General features: G+C 40.8%; 1 protein-coding gene across 1 annotated transcript; it reads right to left on the bottom strand.

Annotated features, from left to right (window-relative positions):
* Positions 1-9,736: 9,736 nt before the first annotated feature.
* On the bottom strand, positions 9,737-18,091 carry crabp2a (cellular retinoic acid binding protein 2, a). Its single transcript, XM_083894491.1, has 4 exons — positions 17,776-18,091; positions 13,580-13,758; positions 12,858-12,974; positions 9,737-10,305 (listed from the first exon to the last, which is right to left on the bottom strand). Exons 1-4 carry the CDS (start codon positions 17,855-17,857, stop codon positions 10,255-10,257), a joined length of 429 nt encoding a protein of 142 aa, XP_083750617.1. The 5' UTR covers positions 17,858-18,091; the 3' UTR covers positions 9,737-10,254.
* Between the last annotated feature and the right edge of the window lie 2,614 nt (positions 18,092-20,705).

Below are 20,705 nucleotides of genomic sequence, written 5' to 3'. Positions count from 1 at the left end.
AGTTTTGTTTTTTTGATTTTTAAAGGCGAAGTCCTGCGCCACCTTTGAGCTATCTATAGCGTTCTAAACATTCATCTGCCCATGATGTTATTAGTGATTTTACACTCCCGCAATGTCGACTTTTCACCTGATAAATCGCTTAGAAGGCTGCATTAACCACTAACATGAATTCAACTATCGACTGAATATTTCAGAGCTTCAGTTTCGCTGGTCCGTCCCTTAATTCTTAGCTAGCCGTTTGCTACTTCCCTAGCATCAAGGTGAGTGTCAACAGGTGTTTGTTTTTCAATGTTAAGCTAACAGCTTGATGGTTTTTGGTCCAGTTTGTGTTTTCTGCTCTTCTGACTGCTTATGTAGAGATTCTCTGTAGCTTCTGAGCCAAGGACTATCTGCAATATATAAAACATAGTCCAGGAACTCCATCATTAATTACTAGAGTTTCACACAATGCGTTCTGATGAATACATATGTAAGTTATTTTGACATTTGCTTTAAAAAAATATATACTCACACTTTTTATAGTGAATTATGTTAATGTGATGGAGAAACATATTTTCTCCTCAACTAAGAAAGTTAATGTACGTTACGTTTTGGGCCAAGAATTTGTGGAGGTGTTTGTGTAAAATTAATTGTGTATTTATTTTTTTGTTTGATTCTTAGTTTGTTGTTTGTCATGAACTGAACATTTTTCTACAAGCAACTGACATAGTGACAATCTTGGGCAATGCATTACTATTTCAAAAGTGAAATCTGTACTGGAAGGCTGGAATGGAAAATTTAATTGCATTGACTTTTATTTTACCTGTCTGCTTATCAAAAACCCTTAAGCACATTTTCACAACAAAACTAAGAAACTATCTAATATTCACCTTTGCTTAGCTGATACAAGTAACCACTCGGCAATATTACTTATATTCCAGTTTATCATCTGATCAATTAGTAATATTCCTTTTAAAAGGTTTCCCTTTTACCGTTATGGCAGGCTATGGCAGTTACAGCATGCCACCACTTGATGTCGCTCTGTTACAATTTTAAGTCACCAGCCACTTTGTTAGGTACATCTATCAAAGTGTAAAGAAGCACCCCGATGTGGTCTCCTGCTGCCTGAGCTCCATCTGATTTGAGGTTTTACATGTCCTGTGTTCAGAGATGGTCTTGTGCAGACTTTCTGAAATACAGTTCACAGCAGCCCATCTGGCACCAACAGCTATGCATCGTCAAAGTCAAAAGTAAAAACAACTTTCTTGCCCTTTCTGATGCTTGGTTTGAACTCCAGCAGGTTGCTTAAACTCACCGTGTTGCTGCCATGTGATTAGATATGCTGATTAGAGATTTGCCCTAACAAACAGTTTGTCATGTGTACCTAATAAAGTGGACAGTGAGTGTGTTTTGCAGGCCTGTTTGAATCCGAGTTGCCTCATGTTGGACTTTTATTATGACAGCTGGTCCTTTTATAACTAATTGATTAAGATGGTCCAAGGTCAGTCAGTTACTCAATGATCAGATGATGTCAGATTCTTATTATGCTGTATCCCTCCTCTCAGATGTGTGGTAATGTTGCTGAATGTCTTTTTCTGTCTCCTGCAAATTAGCTCTCCCAGTCGAGACTCATCATGTGGTCATGGATTTTAGCCAGGACTGAGACCGAGAGTTCACTGCAGTTGGAGAGTAAACTCGTAAGTGACCAACACATCTTGAAAAAAGAAGGTACTTAATTAGCTTTGATTTATGAATCCACTTAAGCGAAAAGATGATCAATACTGAATAATTGACCTTGATCTGTTCATCATTGCTGTTCCAGTTACTGCCAAGTTGACATTGGACTCCATCAATGTCCTTGACATTATTGCTTTCCTCCTTTTCCTCCTATTATTATAGTGTCAGCTTTCATTTCACACCACTGCCTTCATCAAAACAAAAGACAATCTAATGAGAACATTTGTTTATATAAAGACAGTGTCTATTAAAATTTGAAAATTGATACTCTCAGGAAAAGACAGACATTGTCATTTTGGCGCAGGTGGCTGTTGCTGTGGCTCGACTGGGAGCATAGTCATGCTGACTGGCAGCTCTGTGTAAAGTCAGATGTTCTGGCTCACACGCAACCAAACCTCACTGTACACAACCACAGATTCCTGCACTGAGGTGGAACTAGTGAGAAAGCCAAAACCCACATATGTGCACACACACTCACAGTCTGTTTCACACCAGTGACCACTGAGCTATGCAGAAGTCCATTTACGTCAGACTTACGCATCTATGAGCCAAACCTATGAAATCTCTTATCAAGTGTGCTGCTCTAACAACACAACAGCACAATAGAGGGAATATAAAATATAGCTGGTTTCACTCTCTTTTTTTTAAACATTGGTTTGCCATTTGAAGAGTATTTTTATATAATCTTTGAAAGAGATGGTTCTCTGATGCATTTATGATAATTGCTCCTTAGATTGAAACGTGCATTTTTAAAGTATCAGTATCTTAATCCTTGTTCCTTTCCGATTCAGCAGCAGGGGTGTTTACGTCTAATGCTCAATGTGTCCAAGTTTTTTTTTTTTTTTTCTTTGAAGGCAAGTACGCATGATATGCACCGCAAAAGGAATGTCTACTGGGCGTTCGGCATTAGTTGGCATGTCCATGGGATATTTTGTCTGCTGGATGATCAGTAAATCATTGTCAGACTTACAGCTTGGTTTTGTGGATGGATAGATGGAGGGCAGCAGGAGCCCACAGCACCACAATGTTACATATTCTCAGTGCAGTCTGGAGGCTGTGATTTGTTGGCAGGTTTGACTGTAGTGACGATGTAGTGTTAGAAGGCGAGCCTGTTTTCTATCTGTCACCAGCTTTTCCTGAGATGTCACTCCTGGGTTTGGCAGGAGCTGCGCCAACACTTTCCACCACTGATTATCATAGTAATTTTCTGTCATTGTGTGTAATTGATTCCCATGAAAAGTGCATTGATATTAGTTTATACGTTTGAGGATACAGTGTCGTCTGGGTTTTTCCATGCACATGAAACAAGTGTTTCAGTGTGTTGCATTTTTGAGCACCAGGCATTTTAAAAAAAAAATAGGTGTGTTTCCTCCATGCACACAATACTCTGTAGCTAACCTCATTATATGCAGTACTCGGATGTTAGTTTTCCCTTTTTCTTGATCTCTCGCTTGAAGCCATATGCAAACACTGTTTTCTGCAAGTTATTAGTTGATTCATGAAAAAAGTGTGTGCACACAGTATGTGTGAATGCACAAGCTAAAGAAAAAATGAGTCATGGGATTATGACAGTTGATCTCACGGAATGATTGATAATCCTCTCGGGCGCCGCCCGTCACACCCCCACTATGTTACTCTCTCTGCATACTTTATCTAATATTGTGTACATGCTGCATTATGTGGTAACAGGAAGGGATTCTTTACTCTTCCAACATGATCGTGCACAAATTGAGGTGTTTATAGAAACGGGTTCCTGGGTTTGGTGAACTAAACACGAGAATATTACCTCTGTGTGTCCTACATAGTGAGTTGTGTGGGCAGCAAATGAATGCACATGGTTTTGGAAAGAGAGGTTTTATATGGGTGTACTTCTAGAATATTATAGTCAAACTCAGTGCAATTTTATGAATTTTTAACTAGGTCTGGGCAGTAAGTCGGTAACAGAATGACTGCAATTACTGCAAGTTCAATTTAACAAAAGTTCAATATAAATACAATACACGTTTTCATGGCCGTACTATTCAAGCACAAATACACTTTTAGAAATAAAAGTGCTAAGTAGAACCATAGAAGGTTCTTTGGCTTGTCGTCATAGGAGAACCCTTTGGTTCCAGGTAGAACCTTGACCAAGAACCCCTTTCAAACCCTTTATTCAGGAAAGGGGTTTTCTAAAGGGTTCTCTGGATCAAAATGGTTCTTACTGGAACCAATTGTGTTGCCAAGAACACTTGAAAAACCCATTCTTCGGGAAAAGGGTTTTTCAGAAGCAAATGGTTCCAGGTAGAATCTCAGCACTTGTAGAAGAACACTTTTGGAACCCTTATTTCTAAGAGTGTAGCAGCATTTTCAGGGGGAAAAAAACAGTATTTAGAAGGGCCTGACCCAGCGTGATCCTATAAAATGTTTATGCATTCCACAAACGCACTTAGAGATTTAACCCATTACCACTTTAAATGTTTTACCTTAGATTTGTGAAACGCTTTGCATTTTACTTTCTTAGTAGTTTTTTCTGACTTAGTATTGTAGTTTTAAACTACAATTAATTGATTTGTTTAAACTTCCAATCAGGGAAAGATAGAAAAAGATAGCTGTTTCGATTACCTGACATGTTTCACAATAAAGGTCAGTATTAACTGAATAACTTAACTTAATCAGTTAATTGCCATAGCACAACACTATTTTCAGCATTCAATGCCTTCATCAAACACCCATGTGAACAATTGGCAGGTTGCATACAAACAATGACAGTTATGTTAGGAGTCAATCACAAATAGTAAGTGTCTCTCTTGAGCAGCTTTTGCAATATAATATTATTCTGCCATAAAGTCTCGTGTATTTTCACCTGTAATGTTCAGTGACATTTTTAAATTATTATTAATTGGACATGTATAACTTTTATATATGGGATATATAACTTTTAATACAAATGAACCAACTGTTGCCTCACAGCAAGAAGGTCTAGTTCGCAAACTTGTCCGGAGTTTGCATGTTCTCCTCGTGTGTAGGTTTTGTCCTGGTTCATTGGTTTCGCCCCACAGTCCAAAAACATGCAGAGATTTAGTACTTGGATTCTCTAAATTGACCATAGGTGTGAATGGTTCTTCGTTTCTGAGTGTTGGCCCAAAGGTGGACTGGTGACCTGTCCAGGGTCAAGAATGTACTTTTGTTTTCTTTTTACATGTGTATTCTGTTAAGTGTAGTTTAGCAGAGGTTCTTGATCGTGGTGTACAGGAATTCATAAAGAACCTTTGTCATTGTCGACAGGTGTAATAGAATTCAACTTCATTAAAAAATAATTTATGTGTGTCTCTGTGTACAGGTGGGAATGCAGAGGATCAACTTGTTTGTTTTAATTGCTGTATCTGCTCCAGAATCCAATTGTCCACAGGTTATGTTAAACTAATGCGTATAGTATATTATATACAGTATATTGCACTGTATTCATATCTATTGAGATGTGGTGGGGTGTCCTTCTGGCTTTGGTCACAACAATTGTCTTAGTGAGTCACTGTCGGTAATGCTCGCTCCATCAGATGGCAAAACATTCAAATCATTAATTTTGCAGTTTTTAATGAACACTAAAATAGTCACTCTTTCACAGTACTTTTGAGTCGGGCCAAATGCGTTCTGGCATGATGTTCAATTTAGTTCTTTTAGTATTATAGTTATAATAAAATGGTTCAGTGTAACTTAATTTAAGAGTGTATTTAGTCCTGAAAGGCACTGGTGGTAAATTGACTCTTTTACTGTTCTTTAAGACTGTATAATTAAGTGTGCAGTTGATGAGCTTGTCTGTAGGTTTTGGCATAAATATTGTTTTTCGTTAAGATAGTGTACCGACTGGAATTTCTTAGTCCTCCACCTTTTAATCGTGACCTCCTCCTGACTAATAACTATTCTGTCTCCAGACAGCGTCGCCCTCTGTCTGTCCGTGAAGCCAACGTTAGAGTCTGTAATCAAACGTATTATTATTACATTCCTCGTCGCTACAAAGGCTTCATTCAGCCTCGCTCTGGTGTACTGTACAGCCAACGTTCCACAGTTGGAGGTCGACGGACGATGATGACGAAGATGCTCGTGTCTGAACGGTGATATGAGGCTACTGGGTTGACTTAAGATCTGTAGATACAGTATATGACCGAAGCACATGGGTATCCTCTCAGCCCGTTTGAGAGACAGTGAATGAATCCTCTCTTTTTTTTAAATTTGACGGATACCTTCAAAGGAAGCTTCAATCCTCACCTTGCCCTGCCTTTGACTTTCTGACTCAGTCGGTCCACGTCTTTGTGGTGCCTGTGGTGAACTGTAAGGAAGGAGGAGAGGTTTTAGCGTCCTGTGTGGCTCAACGATGCCAAACATGCAGTCTTGATTACCAGACTTCTCCCCGTAGCCTTGACTGCGTGCCTTCTCCACTCTCTCATGTCTTCCTTGTGTCTTATCACTGCTGCATCTTTGTTGTTTGTATGAAATCTGTTAAGTTAAGTTGAAAAGATGTATTTAGTAGGAGCTAACAATTTCAAAGGGCGATGAGAGTTAACACTTTGGTTTAGCATAAAATAATGTAGAATAAAATCGATGGTTTGATAGTTATGGTTATGTAAAGGGGCTAGAATGCATTATATCAGTGCATGTCTTTCCTCCAACCTCATGAGTAAGATGTGTATCATGTTACAGAAGCCACAGTACAGTTGTTGTTTTGCATAATAACCATACTCCACTCAAAGTGTGTAATTGTAATGAATTATAATTGAAATGCATACAGTGCCACTGTCATTTGACCTCTACTGCCACCCACTGGCAGCACCTTAAGTGGTGTTTATGTCTCAAGACTTTATCACAGCTGTGTGTGTGTGTGCGTGTGTGTGGTATGCCCTCGTGTACTATTCTCGACCAGTCATTTTACAAGAGACCTCAAAGGTACCTGGGTGGTCTAATTGCGTTTGCCACAGGAGATTGGTTAATTTTTACTGCTGTAAAGTGTGTGTGACTTTTGCGTGTGTGTGTGTGTATCACTTGCTTGCCGGTGTGTGTGTGTGTGAGTGTGTAAATCACTGTAGTGAACAGAGACGGCACTGTATGTGAGTGTAAACTGTCATCGTGCTGTCACATGCTTTCACATGCTTGCTATTTCCCTGGATGTGTGTGTCATACGCAATAATGTATTGTTACTTGCAAAGAACATGGGGGGGGACTTGTGCCTCTTTTTTTACCCATCATGCTCTCCTGCTTTACCAGCTGCAGGGCATCGCCACTCCAAGGCCTCCCATTTCTCAGAATGCGTTTGACTTTCATGACACAAATTGCTTCAACCAGATCACAAATCACCCATTGTGCTGTTTGTGACATAAGCAAAAGTATGCGGACATGTGCTCGCACTCCACTCCTCCTTGCACATAAATCATGCATCAAACTACACCTTGACACAGCCATGGCCTCAGGGCACCTAAAGCCATCAGCTTTAACACAAACGTTGGCTTTCTTTTCTAATACCTGCAGATTGTCTCGTTATCCAGATAGACGTTGTAAAGGATATCAGATTTACTTAGTTGATTGATGGATGAAGTGTATTATTAATGTGTAGGCGTATTCATTCATTCATTCATTCATTCATTCTGTTGTTGGTATGCATGTGAATGTTTGCAGTATCCTCCCCGTGAACGTCTTGAATTACGTGAGTTTTGTTTATCCTGTTGTTGCTAAAACGATACACGTCTTCGGTTTCTTGTTTAATTTTCTGCAAAGTCAACAACCTGCAGGGATGACAGTGTTGTCAGGATGTCGGCAGCAGAGCTGGCACACTTCACATCTGAGGAGTTGGTCTCCTTTGAACAGTTTGTCTGTCTTTGGTGAGCCTCAGCTGTGGACATTCGATGGGACACGAAGAGTTCCCATAATCTGTGTTTTTAGTTTGGTATGTTGGTATGTATGAATGTGTGCGTGTATATGTATGTGTTGTCTTTTTTACCGAGGTGTGTGCAGGCCAGGCGTTTTGAAGGGGGCCAGACAGCTGCCTTTTACTGCCCCAGGGGGTAATAAACAGAGAGGGAGGGGTAGTTATTTGCCCCCTTTTATTAGGGCAGGAGGCAGAGGAGGAGACTTTATTGGGGTCACACTGTAACTATGCACAGCTGCAGGGCAAGAAGAGGAATAAAGAAGAGATAGTTGGTTTAAAAGGGGCAGTTTTAGCATCAGTAAATCCATGAGGAATCCATCCCTATCCTACTTGTTGTGTAACTGCGTGTGTCTGGCGTGTGTATATTTGGGTGCATGAGTAAACCCTGGGTCATCCATCTTTCTCCCGAGCCCCTTTTCCATTTCCAGGTCCCTCAACAGCTCAGTCCTTGTTAAGCACATCTGCTGTCAATCAGAGTCACTCTGTAATCCAGTTGGCATTTCCTGCTATTAGCGACACGCCCACTGATCTTCGGCAACTGACCATTTGGTAATTGGTCAGATAGTTTACTGTCCGCCTCTAAAAGGTCCCTCTCTTTGTCTCATCACACTACTTTGGTTACCATAACAACAGATGCATTGTTGTGTAAGTTGACATTTTACATGAGCTAGCTCAGAGTTAAGTTCACAAGCTTGTTAACATTAATTTATACTGTTATACATTAGATTAGAAGTAGTCATTATCATTTCCCAAAATTACTTGGTGTATACAGATAGATACTATTTAGGAACACACATTTAATTTATTTACTTTGGGTAAATCTGGTAAATTGGACAACATCAAATGTATTTAAAGGTGAAGTAAGTAGTTTATAGTGCCATCTAGAGGAGAGGCTGAAATTTACAACAAAGAACTGCTCCTCTGCTCACCCCCTCCCTTCCCTGAGCGCTACGGTATCCTCAGCCGGTCAAATGTCGTCCTCGTCGTCTTTCTCCGTGTCAGCAGATGAGGTTCGTGAGGCGAGGGAGAGGGCGAGCTACCGCGGCCGTAGCAGACGAAGCGGAGAGAGTGGAGGCGGGACTTCCGCTACAAGTAAAGCGACGCTTGATTTGTTCTCTCGCGTTTGTCTATACAGGCTCCCGTAGAAACATGGCGTCGTGGCAATGCAGTAGCGGCCATGTTATTTTACATGACTTTTTGAAACACTACGAAAATGAAACAAAGAATATTATACAGCGACTAGACAATGCAGGAGCACGTAATATGTATAAAAAAGAGGATTTTGGGTCATATAAACCCATAAATACTACACAGTGTCCCTTTAAGTTCAATATTGTTTTTATTATACAGAAATTGGAGAAAAAAAAAATAGGTGCGGTCTGCAATATCCAAATGATGCTGCATTTCAAGCATGCTTTGGAAAGAAATATGTTGACATCTGGCTTTCTTTTTTGCTGTCAATCTGGTGAAAAGATTAATAACACGTGTACCTGTTTATGGTTTAGACAGCAAACTCTGAACGAGAAAGAATAAACGTGTTTCAAACTAGTCCTCAAATGGAAAATAAAATGGGAAATAAAACATAGAACAGTCTTTTTAGTAGGATCCATACAGCTGGCTGAATTTGTGTCACGTCACAGAAATCACAGGAAGACCACATTCACATGAAAAATAATAATGATATGAAAACACTGAATCAGAATGACAGAGGACTAACAAGGGCATGCAGCACAGAGATGAATGACGGGCTGAGAGGAAAGGGACGGATGAGATAGACAGAAAAACTGAGAAGGAGTCTGGTACAGAGGGCGGGGACAGACGAGTTATTCTAGTTGCAGACAGCTGACGGAAAGCCTAAAATAAGAGGGAGCCTTCTAATGTGCACATATTATGCAGCTGTACTCACAAACCATAAAATATACACGCTGTAATCCACGATCTTAATTGTTTTTGAACCAAGAGTCGAAAGCCAAGCCAAGTTAATGTCGTGCTTTATTGTTTTCCCATAGAAAGTGATGTTTGCTGTGATCACATTTCATATAAAAGAGACACAAGTACAAAACCTTAGCGGCACTGTTTCAGACGCTGGTGTAGTAATAATAAATATAAAATGGCATCACGAGGAAGGATTAAAGTTGAGGGAGAGCGAGAGAGAGAGACGCACATCAAAACTGACCTGGAACTGGAGGAGCTCATAGATTGGTTTACATCTACAAATAGTCTTGCATCTCTTCTGCTGCGACACACGCACGCACACACACACACACACACACATACACGCACAAAATATACCAAATACATGAGCTGTCATTTAGCAAATCAGGCACACAACACGGCAAGAGACATTTTCACGTCTAAAAACCAGCTGGTCATGTTCGATGGTGCTGGAAAGACAGATAAATCAGAGGCCAAGACTATTATGTAGATACGTGACATACGAGATACAATTACCACACATTGTCATCTGTGTTGTGGAGCTAACAGAGATACAGGAATGAAACTAGACACTACTATCTTCCAGCGCTGCCTTGATAGAGAGGGAGCTGTGAAACAAGTGGTGATGCCGGTGAGGGTCTTCGAGGGTCTGGGGGGGGGGGGGGGGGGGGGGGGGGTCAGGAAGGACGAAAAGTGAGAAGTGCTGTAGTTCAGTGTCGTTCATAGACTCTGGTGCAAATCACATCGTCGGCTCTCATGGTCTGAAAAGAAGGAAAAGAACGTGATGATGAGTCCATGTTTTGATCCAAAAGTTTTAAAAAACGCACTCTAACTGTTTAACTGAGCTACTTTTAATGTTAGTCCATGGGCCAGATGCATTTATTTGATATTTTTGCAACCCAGTCATCTATAGCTATAAAACGACTTAAGTTGGATTCCTCTAGATGTGATCTTCTAATTTATGCCTCACAACAATGTGCCACAATGTTATGTTATGGGATTAATATATAAATATCCTGAATCCTTTGAGTGCTGTGCATTTTGTCTCTGAGTGATCTACATGTTACAGGGTTAAAAACGTGAAGAAATGTGTGTCATTTACTGTGCAGGGAACCTTTGCTGGGATTAGACAGGTTACTTTTACCCTACTGATGATGTGTTGTTGCAATAGTAATACTCATTGTCTTCTTGACTCTCATTGAAGCCATTGATTCAAGAAGCTTGTCTTTGAAATGATATGAAACACAATAAGTCATTTAAAAGTGTCCTGGCCGTGAGCCTAAACCAGGATATGCACCAGCATCTAACATACAATTTACTTTAGGGTTGTTTCACGTCATGACCTAGTTACTGTGACACAGCTGCCACTCAGGAATGTCTATCATCTACAGACATGGACATTTTACTGATGGCATCTGAAAAAACAGCTGGCATTTAAAGCTTGAGGGTGCACAGTATTCACACCAGACCCGAGTTTGTTTGCTTGGAAAGTCCGGTTCGTTTGGGGAGGTGTGAATGCGCAATCGAACTCTGATGCACATCAATAAAAACGTAGGTCTCAGTTCACTTCAAGTGCAGGAAGCGGACTACAACGCAGGGCATTGTGGGTAAACGCAACCAAAACATACGCGTGTGTAGAACGATAACTGGGAGAAATGAGACCGTTGTTGCAGCGCATATGTTGTGTTCACTTAAAGCGATAGGATTGGATGCAGCTCCATGTTTTGCTTTTATGTGGAGGAAACAGAAGTTGCCCTGCATTAACCAATAGATGAGTGAGTTTTATTGTTCGTAGTTTGTCTCATCTTCTCCTTCAGTAACTCTTGATGCAGTGCCATCTCAGGCAAGGAGGGGGATATGTTATTCAAAAGATTTGGTTGGTTTCACTAAAGTGCAGTGTTAAAGCAAACTAGGGGTGAATTCCAATTCCTTGCTACCCTCAATCTCAAAAATGTGCGCTCCCTCTAGTGCAAGTGCTGTCCCGATTCTCAGAAAAATTAAGTTGAGGGGCGAGTTTAAGGGCTGTATCGCCCTCAATATTGAGATTTTCTGTTATTACTATAATAAATAAAAACACTGTATAGCAGTTCCGTGTTTTACGTAATTAACGTGTATCCTTCTTCCAGTTGTGCATTCTTTCATTCATTTTTATCGATGTGGGTCGAGTTAATGTATAAATATCTGGGCCTGAAATGAGCTTCCCCTGCAACCGCCACTGGTGTAGAAGATTAGAAGACAATTATATTGCAGCCTTGGCAATTGACTGATTGCATCAATTAATATTGCATTTTAATTATTAATAGTTAATCCCTCCTATGTTCTATTTATTTTGTTTGTTGACAGAGGGTTGTAGATAATGTGTGTTATCACTGATCAGACTGTTTACTGACTTCAGTCAAATAATTCTACTTCTTAAAATTTGTCTTATTCAACCCGTAGTGTCGGCTGTGTGAGGTTTCTTATTAAAAACAGTTCTGTTTGTGGGCAGACATGTTTTTCAATTTCAGCATGTGCTCTTTCATCCTCTGCCAGGAGAATAATTAGATATGGTAGCCGGATAATTGTATGATTATAAATCTAAAGCAAACAATTTGTGCTGTGGCCTGCAAATGTTAGGGTAATCTTGTTTTACAAATGGGCTACTTAGAAAATGCATACCAGTGTGAACAGAAAGTATGTTTTTATTTTTTATTTAATTTGTATTAAACGTATGACTACACTTGCAGTATGGTTACAACAACAATGTGATGTAGCTCTTTATCGTACAGTATGCACCATCTGCCGCTAGGGGTCTCTCAATCAAAACAATAAAAAAGGACTTAGTTTGTTGACATCGGGACGTAGCGTGAGTTATATCGTGGGAGTTGTCTTGTTTTGTTTGGTTCCCCCTGAGTGTGTTTGCTCTTTACAGGGATATCTTTGGCAGCAGGTAAACATAACTATTCGTAATCCATTAGTGACAAATATACACAATGGTATTTAATAAAAACAACACGCTGACTTAGTAATAGTTCAGAAGATGTCCTTACTCGTTCTTGATTTTGGTTAATGTAATTACACTACTCAGCAAAATCATCGTTTTGAGAGCTATTAATGCAGAATGCAAATTACATATTATAGCTTTAAGAAGTTTTTTCAAAACTGCTGATCAGGGTGTTAAATAGCTACAGGGAACATTTATTTTGTTAGTATGTGAGATATGGATAAAAGACAATATAACAGTCAGTGTTTTTGTTCTGGGAGGATTCAAATTATTTCAAGTCAAATCCAAAATATTGGTTTCTGGATATAAATTCTGAACTATGTGCCGTACCAGGATGAGCTTTGCATCGTTGGTGAGCTCTCGGGTCCAGGACGTCTTAGGCCCGTCTCCTTTCTGCAGAGTCTGCTCACAGCTGATCTTACTGTCTGTTTCCCACCGTGGGAAACTCTGAGGACAGAAAAAATACATTAGACCTTTTTTCGTAGACCCAATTGTCGCATGTATGGAGGCTAAAATGAATGCTGTGGTATTATCGTAAGGGAAGGGGAGATAACGAGGGCGCGGCCAATGGCTATAAAGCAAGTATGGTGGAGCGGGGCCATCACTGAGAGGCGATAACTTGTGATGCACTCATCGCGAGTACAGCAAAGTGCTGGCTGGTCGCATGTGTTTGCTTTGGAGACGGCCAAACAGAGGCCATCTATGGGAAAACGAGGAGGGCAAGGAGGAGACACGGGGAGGGACAGGGGGGCGTTAAAGGGCAAGAAGGGGGAACAGGGGGAAGACGGGAAGCTGAAAGGGGTCGTAAAGAGTGTGAAGGAGCGAAGTGTAGCATGATAGGTCTTCAGAGACCAAGGGAGGGGTAAAGATATGCTATCAGTCCAAATATGATGAAAAGCCAAATTACACAGTTGACTGATGTAATCTGGACAGCTCCCTCCACTCACTGCTGTGTCTGTGTTTAGTTAGGTGTGTTTGCGGGTGCATGTGCAGAGAAAGACAAACTGGAGACATTTAGGACTGGGTTGTGTTGCTAGGTTTGTACTGAGTACCGTGCAGGGACGTCCGTCCACCGTGCTCTCGTTGAACTCCTGCCCCACAGTGAATGTGATGTGGGTGGTGCGGACCGTGGTGGACGTTTTTATCGACATCGTCTCCCCGTCCTGTGTGATGTCCACCTGCGGCCTGGAGGCCGCCTTCACGGCGATCTTTCGCAGCATCACGTTCACATCTAAAACACATGCACACGTGTAAGTGAATTAGAGGACGAGTGCATTTGACTGCGTAAGTAAAGATACGGGGTTCATATGAAGGACAACGCTCACGCAGAAGGACACAAGTAAAACGCTCGTCTTGAGGACAGGAAGAGTCACGGGCAAACAAGACACACTCGGAACTGAACTCTATCCAGGAGGACAGATCTCTTTTGTTTCACACACATGTATCGAGCCTAAAGGAGCCAGCACGAAACCTGCAGTTACCAAATTATGCAAAACAACAGGCAATTGTGTGTGTGTGTGTATGTGTGTGTGTGTGTTTGGGTGTGTTCTGCACTCTCAGGGTAATAGGAGCAGTCAACATTGAACAGCTCTGTCCAATAATGATGGTCAGGAAAGAATGAGGTCATGACAAAGCCCAGCACATCTGCATTCTTTAGTCTCTCAATCATCTTTGCAATCACACACACGCAAAACTAACAATGTGTGTGTGTGTGTGTGTGTGTGTGTGTGTGTGTGTGTGTGTGTGTGTGTGTGTGTGTTATCATGAATGGGGATGTTGAGCCAACTAATTATTTTTTCCCACACTTTTATATATATCATTAGTGTTTAAGCAATTGCATTGAATTATCTTTTAAAAGAAAGAGGCAAAACTTTTGTTTTTCTAAATTTTGTGGGTTTTTTTTTTTGTTTTTTTTTTACAATAAATAAAAATTATATTCTGTATATAAGAATGAGAATGAATATTTAGGGAGGCTATAATACGTCCGCAGCATTGTTCAACACTGTATAGAGGCAGAAGGAAAGCGATGATACAGCGTGGGAACAGAAATGAGCAAGGAGCCGTGCCGGTGTGGAAGGAGGCACAGAGCGAGGAGAGAGGAGGGGGGAGTCAGACAGATGAGGGGCTGTGGTCTGTGTGTGGAGTGTGTGAAGATTTCTGCCCAAGTGTGAGGGGAAGTGTGTACGGGCGTCCAGTGCGTATCTGCCGTCGAGTTGGGTTTCGCACTTCTCACCTCTCATACATTCCCACCTGTCACCAAGGGTAAATATATACACAGTCAGAAATGCACAGTCATTCAGCCTGCATCATGTCCAGGCTGTTCACTGTGTGCGTGTGTGCACTGTATGTACTGAACATAAACAGTGCAACACTGTATGTGCATAGTCGCGTTCTAGTGTGATGCATAAAACTTAAGAGCATCATGCAGTTAACACTGTGCATTGTTGAGTTGTTTCTGTTTCTCTGTGTTTGTCTGCAGATAAGTGAAATTAAAGTACTTTTCCTTTACGTTAATGGGGCAATACTGCACTGTATATACAACTATTGTACTTTTACCCAACTGTAATAGAAACATTCAGAAAAAACTACTTGATTGTAAAGAAAGTTATATGATTCTACCGCTTTATCCACCACATGAGGGTCGTGGAGGGCACTGCCGCCAATCCCAGCTGACATAGGGTGAAAGGCGGGTTACTCCCTACAGGTCACCAGTCGGTCACAAGGCCACTGATCATTTAAGTCAAGTAAATACAGTATATGAAACATCCTGTTTCGACCATTGTGTGATATTTTAGATTGAATGATTCAGCAATAACATTAAAAAAAAGATGAATTCATGATGGAAATTTGAATTAGTTGCATCCTTGTGTTGGGTTCCAAGTCGGTATTTGTGGAGCAGCATAACGAGTCAAACTTTGCAAGGTGGAGTTGACAGAAATGCTTTAAAAGCTACTCCTGTTGAATATGTATCTCAGTTTGAATAAATTGTAAATTATTTCAGTCAACTAACTGACCTGTAGACAGTAACTAGCCTCAGTCTGTTGGCTTTGGACACAGAAGTTGGACACTGGCCTGTGGACCATTTGTAAGCCACAAAGGACGCTGAAGCCTCTCAACTCGCTGCCATTTGTGAAAAGTTAACAATTGCCTGTGCAGACGTTTGCCAACCTGAGACCATGAAATGATTAGATTCACACAGACCTCTACCCATGCACACAAGGACACACACACACACTGATAGACAGACAGTCCGTGTCACAGGTCAAAGAGCAGAGGGCAGAGGAAGCATTTGGGACACCGGGAGCTGGTGAGAACAGGGGAGGAGAGCAGGAGTGAGGAAAGGAAGAGAGCATGGAGGGAAGGAGGAGGAGGGTGAGTGCTGACAATCTGTGTCCAGCTGTGCTCTGCCCCCAATGGAACCAGGGGGGCCACTCCTCTGTCAGTCATACCAATGCTGAGTGACATAGGAATGAGTGTGTGTGTGTGTGTGTGTGTGTGTGTGTGTGTGTGTGTGTATGCGCATGTGTGAAAGTGAGTAATTGTCACAAAAAAAAAAAGTGCCCATACAATACAGTACTGTTTAACATGCATTGCTGCGTGGACACACACTTTTGATCTCTGCATTTTTTAATTGTATGGATAATTGGTATTTGTGCTCTGGCTTTGTGTCAATCTGTCTATATTAAGAATAATGTATTATTATTTTTTTTTTACTAGCGGTGGCTCAATAGCACTTTTTGGTCAGATTCTGATATCACAACCTTGAGTATACTGATATTTGTCCAATACAGACTTTTACTGTTTTTGAACAACTTAGCTTTTAAAAACTAATTTGTCATGGTCTATTATAACCACTTATAACATAAACATTTGAAAACGTGATCACATGACAGTGGCAGCCACCTGTCGTTACTGTAGCATTTCCCTGATGTGTAGGGGTGTATGGATTTTATTGGATTTGGCTTATTCCTAATCCAGTGTGATCATGCCATCTTCATTTATTACTAATATCGATGTTGTTAATAATGCAAGTTGATGTTGCGGTTATTGCAACCATCTGTCTCTCTTCTGTTAGCTTCTGTTACAATTCCCGCCATTTTTCTACACTTAACATGTCTGTATTTTAAGGTTTCCACTCTTTCCTCCGTGGCTCATCCTGAGATTCATCCCATTTTTCCCTCACTGAGGAGGATAGAGGGTGTCACATGCTGTACAGACCGTAAAGCCCTTTGAGAAAAAATTGTATTTGTGATCAAATTGACTTGACTCTGTATAATAAGTAACAGAGAGGTGGTGATTAGAGCTATATATCAGAAGAATAAAAAAACTTGGTGATTCAATGCATATTCTGGAACAAGGGTGACAATATCATATACTGTAATATACGATAAGCAAGATTTGCAATTGCGATAAATAGGACATTTTAAGGGTTCGCGTTAGGGAGTTTTTTAGCGTTAAATGTCTCTAATGTGTAAATAATATACTTTTCTTTGCTGGTAAGAGTTGAATCAAATAGGTTAAAATATAACCAAAAACTACTGTCAAAAATACAGCACTTAAAATAACTGATCCAGAATCACACCATGAAATATACCAATACTTTAGTGTATTTTATGATATATACACATATATACATATATATATACACACACATATATATATATATATATATATATACACATTTGTAGTGATGATATGACTTCCATGTGCACTGGCAAATTACCAAGTGGGAATTAACTAATAGTGACAGATTAATCTCGCTCTCCCCTCCTCTCTATCTCTGAGTGTGAGGGGGGAGAGAGAGTGGAGACGCCCCGCCAGACTATTGTATGGGTGGTGGGGACGCAGCACACGCTGTGTGGATCTCAGCAGCAGGTGTTTGACTGTCCTGCACTGTATCGCGTCACAACGGTTCTTCTTCCACACACACGGACGCACTGAGGCTGTGAGCAGACAGATGCGTCGCCCGTTTGTCTCTATTGTGTCAGAAGCAGGAGAGGAGAGGAGAGAATCAGCGGTGAGTCTTGGCAGAGGGCCAAGCAGTGAGTTTTGGGTTGTGCAGAATGACAAAGAGCCCCCTCACCCGTGATCCACACACACGGGCACAAAGCAAAAATTGACCCGCAATGTGCTGAGAGGGCTTGAGCAGCAGACTGACACACATGCGCTGTCATCGTGCACAAATAGAAGCGTCATTAAAAATAAACCCTTGCGCAACAAAAAGAGAGTTATCATTTCCATCACTTACTCAGTGCTTTCAAAAGTTCCTCAAAGTTTTCAGAGCTCTTCATCTCCCAGCTTCCGGCGAAATCAGGAATCTTTCGCTCCATGTTCGGCTGCAGGTGAAGTGAGTGAGTGAGTGAGTGAATGGAGGGAAACTGTCAGGTTGCGCTGCTGCAAGTGCGAGTCTGTGCGTCAAATGCGCTCCAGCTTCCGAATGTTCCAGTATTGGGCCGCACCGGATTGGTTGGACTCTGCCTGTTCAGTTGCTTGTGCTCTTCTCCCGGGATGAGTGGTTGACTGTCAGAGCTCCTTTCTCATCTATGAGCCGGTGCACGTTATAAACGCCCACGTTCCCATGCGAACCGCACCGAGACCGACTCGTGTTGGGGTGGGTGGGGGGGGGGGGGTGGGTGGGGGACATACGCCCCCTTCCGCGAGGACACGCCCCGGAGGCCTCACAGATACAGGCACATCTCGACCTGACCACGCCCCTGCAGGCGACATGGGCACAGCTCCACAGCGCTGCGCTGCGCTGCGCTGCGCTGCGCCCTCTCATCCAAGCGCGCACCTGGAGTCAGCCAAAGAGATGTGCGCGCTGTGGAGAAGCCGCTTCTGCAGGATTCATGTGAGGATGTGATATCAGATATTCAGGTGTGTGATGTGTGCTTTTGCTGTGGAGTCAATGAAGCTCGGGTTCAGTGCAAAAAAAAACAGAGAGAGAGGATGTAGTCAGGCCGGTCTGTTGGCAGAACACGTCGTCTTGGCAGGGCGGTGTGAAGGAAGAACCCGTCAGCTGGCAGACTGAGTGTGTGTGTGTGTGTGTGTGTGTGTGTGTGTGTGTGTGTGTGTGTGTGTGTGTGTTCTTGTCTTTCTATGCTTGTGTGGACCACCCCCTGGCAAACTACCTTTTTTGTGGGGACATTTTACCTTGTGGGGACAAAATGCCCGGTCCTAACAAGGATAATGCTAGGATGAGCTCCTTTGACCCTAATGGATGATCTGTCAAAGTTTCAGCAGAAGTCCTCATAGACTTAGAAAACTCAGAAATGTGTGTGTTTCAAGTTTGCCATGTGGCCACTCAGTGTTACTGCACCCACATTTTTTTTTCGAATGGGTGGAGTGAAGACAAATTTTGTGATTGGCTGAAGCAGGGGAATTTTGTGATTGGCTATTTCAAAGGCAGACAGTACATTTCAAATGAAAAACAATGCAAACAGAGCTTTGACTATTATTATAATTATTACTATTTATTATTCACAAAAACTTTAGCAATAATCCAGAGCACCACAATTAGAGTTATAATAATAATAATAATAATATTATAATAATAATATTTAAACTGGAAATAGTCAATTTTAGCCACAGATTAATTAAATAATGATTCAAATATATATTTTTGAACCACTTTTGCAAATCATGTGTATAAATCAGTGTATGAGTGTAGAGGATAGGCTTATTAAGGAAACTGAAAAATTGTAGTAAGAGTTTCATGTATTTTAATTGTAAGCACACTCAGGTAATGTTTATGAGATGTGCTGTACAAATAAAACAGATTTGACTGCATCAGTATTAATAATATACACTCAATGTTATTTTGATTTACCTTTCAGAGACGTTTTCATTTGAATCTATAATGTACCGTAACCAAAAATAAACTGAAAAATTAGTTTAATTTACATGAATTACATTAATTTTATTATATTTTAAGTAAAGTCATACTTGAATTTCACAGAGGGGATTAAACATGTTATCTGTCAATCTTAAGATCACCATCCTAACAGTAGTTTTGCTTTAAACTCAGAGTTTAACTGAAAACTTCATTTTATTGACATTTTGCTTTGAAACCACACATTTGATAATTGTCAGCCTCGTCATCATCTTCTCTCTTAGTTTGACTCCACAGTTGTTTTTTTCTTTTTCTTGAACCATTCTTTTTATGTTCTTCCAGTCTCTTTCTGTTTACTGCCATTGTCTCCTTTTCTAAATTTCTTATTCACATGACAACTTGTGACTGCAGTCAAGGCTGTATGGACCAGGCCAATGGGCTAGTTGCCTTGTGATGTATTTTCAGTCTTAATTTGCATGTCACTGTCGTATCTGCACTGCACTTTTCCCTGTTTTCCAGATAGAAAATGCTTTCCATCTGAAATACGTATTTTGTTAAAAGACAGTTTCAATAACTACTAAAAATATATAAAAGCACTACATCAACAACATAATTTAGACAAGCTCACATAATCCATACAGTGATTTTTTTACTATGTCTAACATGTCTATGTTAGATTTTGTTCCCGTCATAATGCTTATGATTTTCTCATACATGATTATGTCTGAGCAGAACAGTACACAAGTCTTTGTCTAATTTAATCAGTCGTTGCCGTTTGAGGTAGTAAGAGGGAACGGTGTGGGGTGAGCAGACCTACAGCAGACTGACAGCAGATTAACATCAGTCTAACATCAGTCTAACATCAGTCTAACATCAGACTAACATCAGATTAACAGCAGATTAACTCCACAATATTCAGCTCTTCTCTTCTCTGAACTTCAGGCCTTTACAGGCTAACATGCTTACAATAAAACTAAACTGAAGTATAGGCACAAGTAGAAAAGTGTATTTGTTTTTCAACATGAGCTTGACACAGCAGACACAATGGCGAAACACGGTGCATAAACCAGGCATGTGTGAGTAAAGAGAGTGGCCAGTTGAACTGGACAGTCCCAGGAAACAAGAACAGCACATGGACAATAACTACTGAGATAAACATAGATTTAAACAGGCTCACACAGGTGCAATGTTAACAGAATTTAACAGAATTAGGGACAACTAGTAAATAATCCTCTGCTTAGGGGTCGAGATCTTAAAAATACAAGTTCTGATTCATAGATGATGCTGTTAGTGTGTGAAATAATACACCATTAATCTGAAAAATACTACATTACTTGCACTTTTAACAC

This window comes from Microchirus variegatus (genome assembly GCF_963457635.1).
Source record: "Microchirus variegatus genome assembly, chromosome: 1".
Classification (NCBI taxonomy): Eukaryota; Metazoa; Chordata; class Actinopteri; order Pleuronectiformes; family Soleidae; genus Microchirus; species Microchirus variegatus.
The sequence above is the reverse complement of the archived record's forward strand: the minus strand, read 5'-3'. Positions and strand labels throughout refer to the sequence as shown.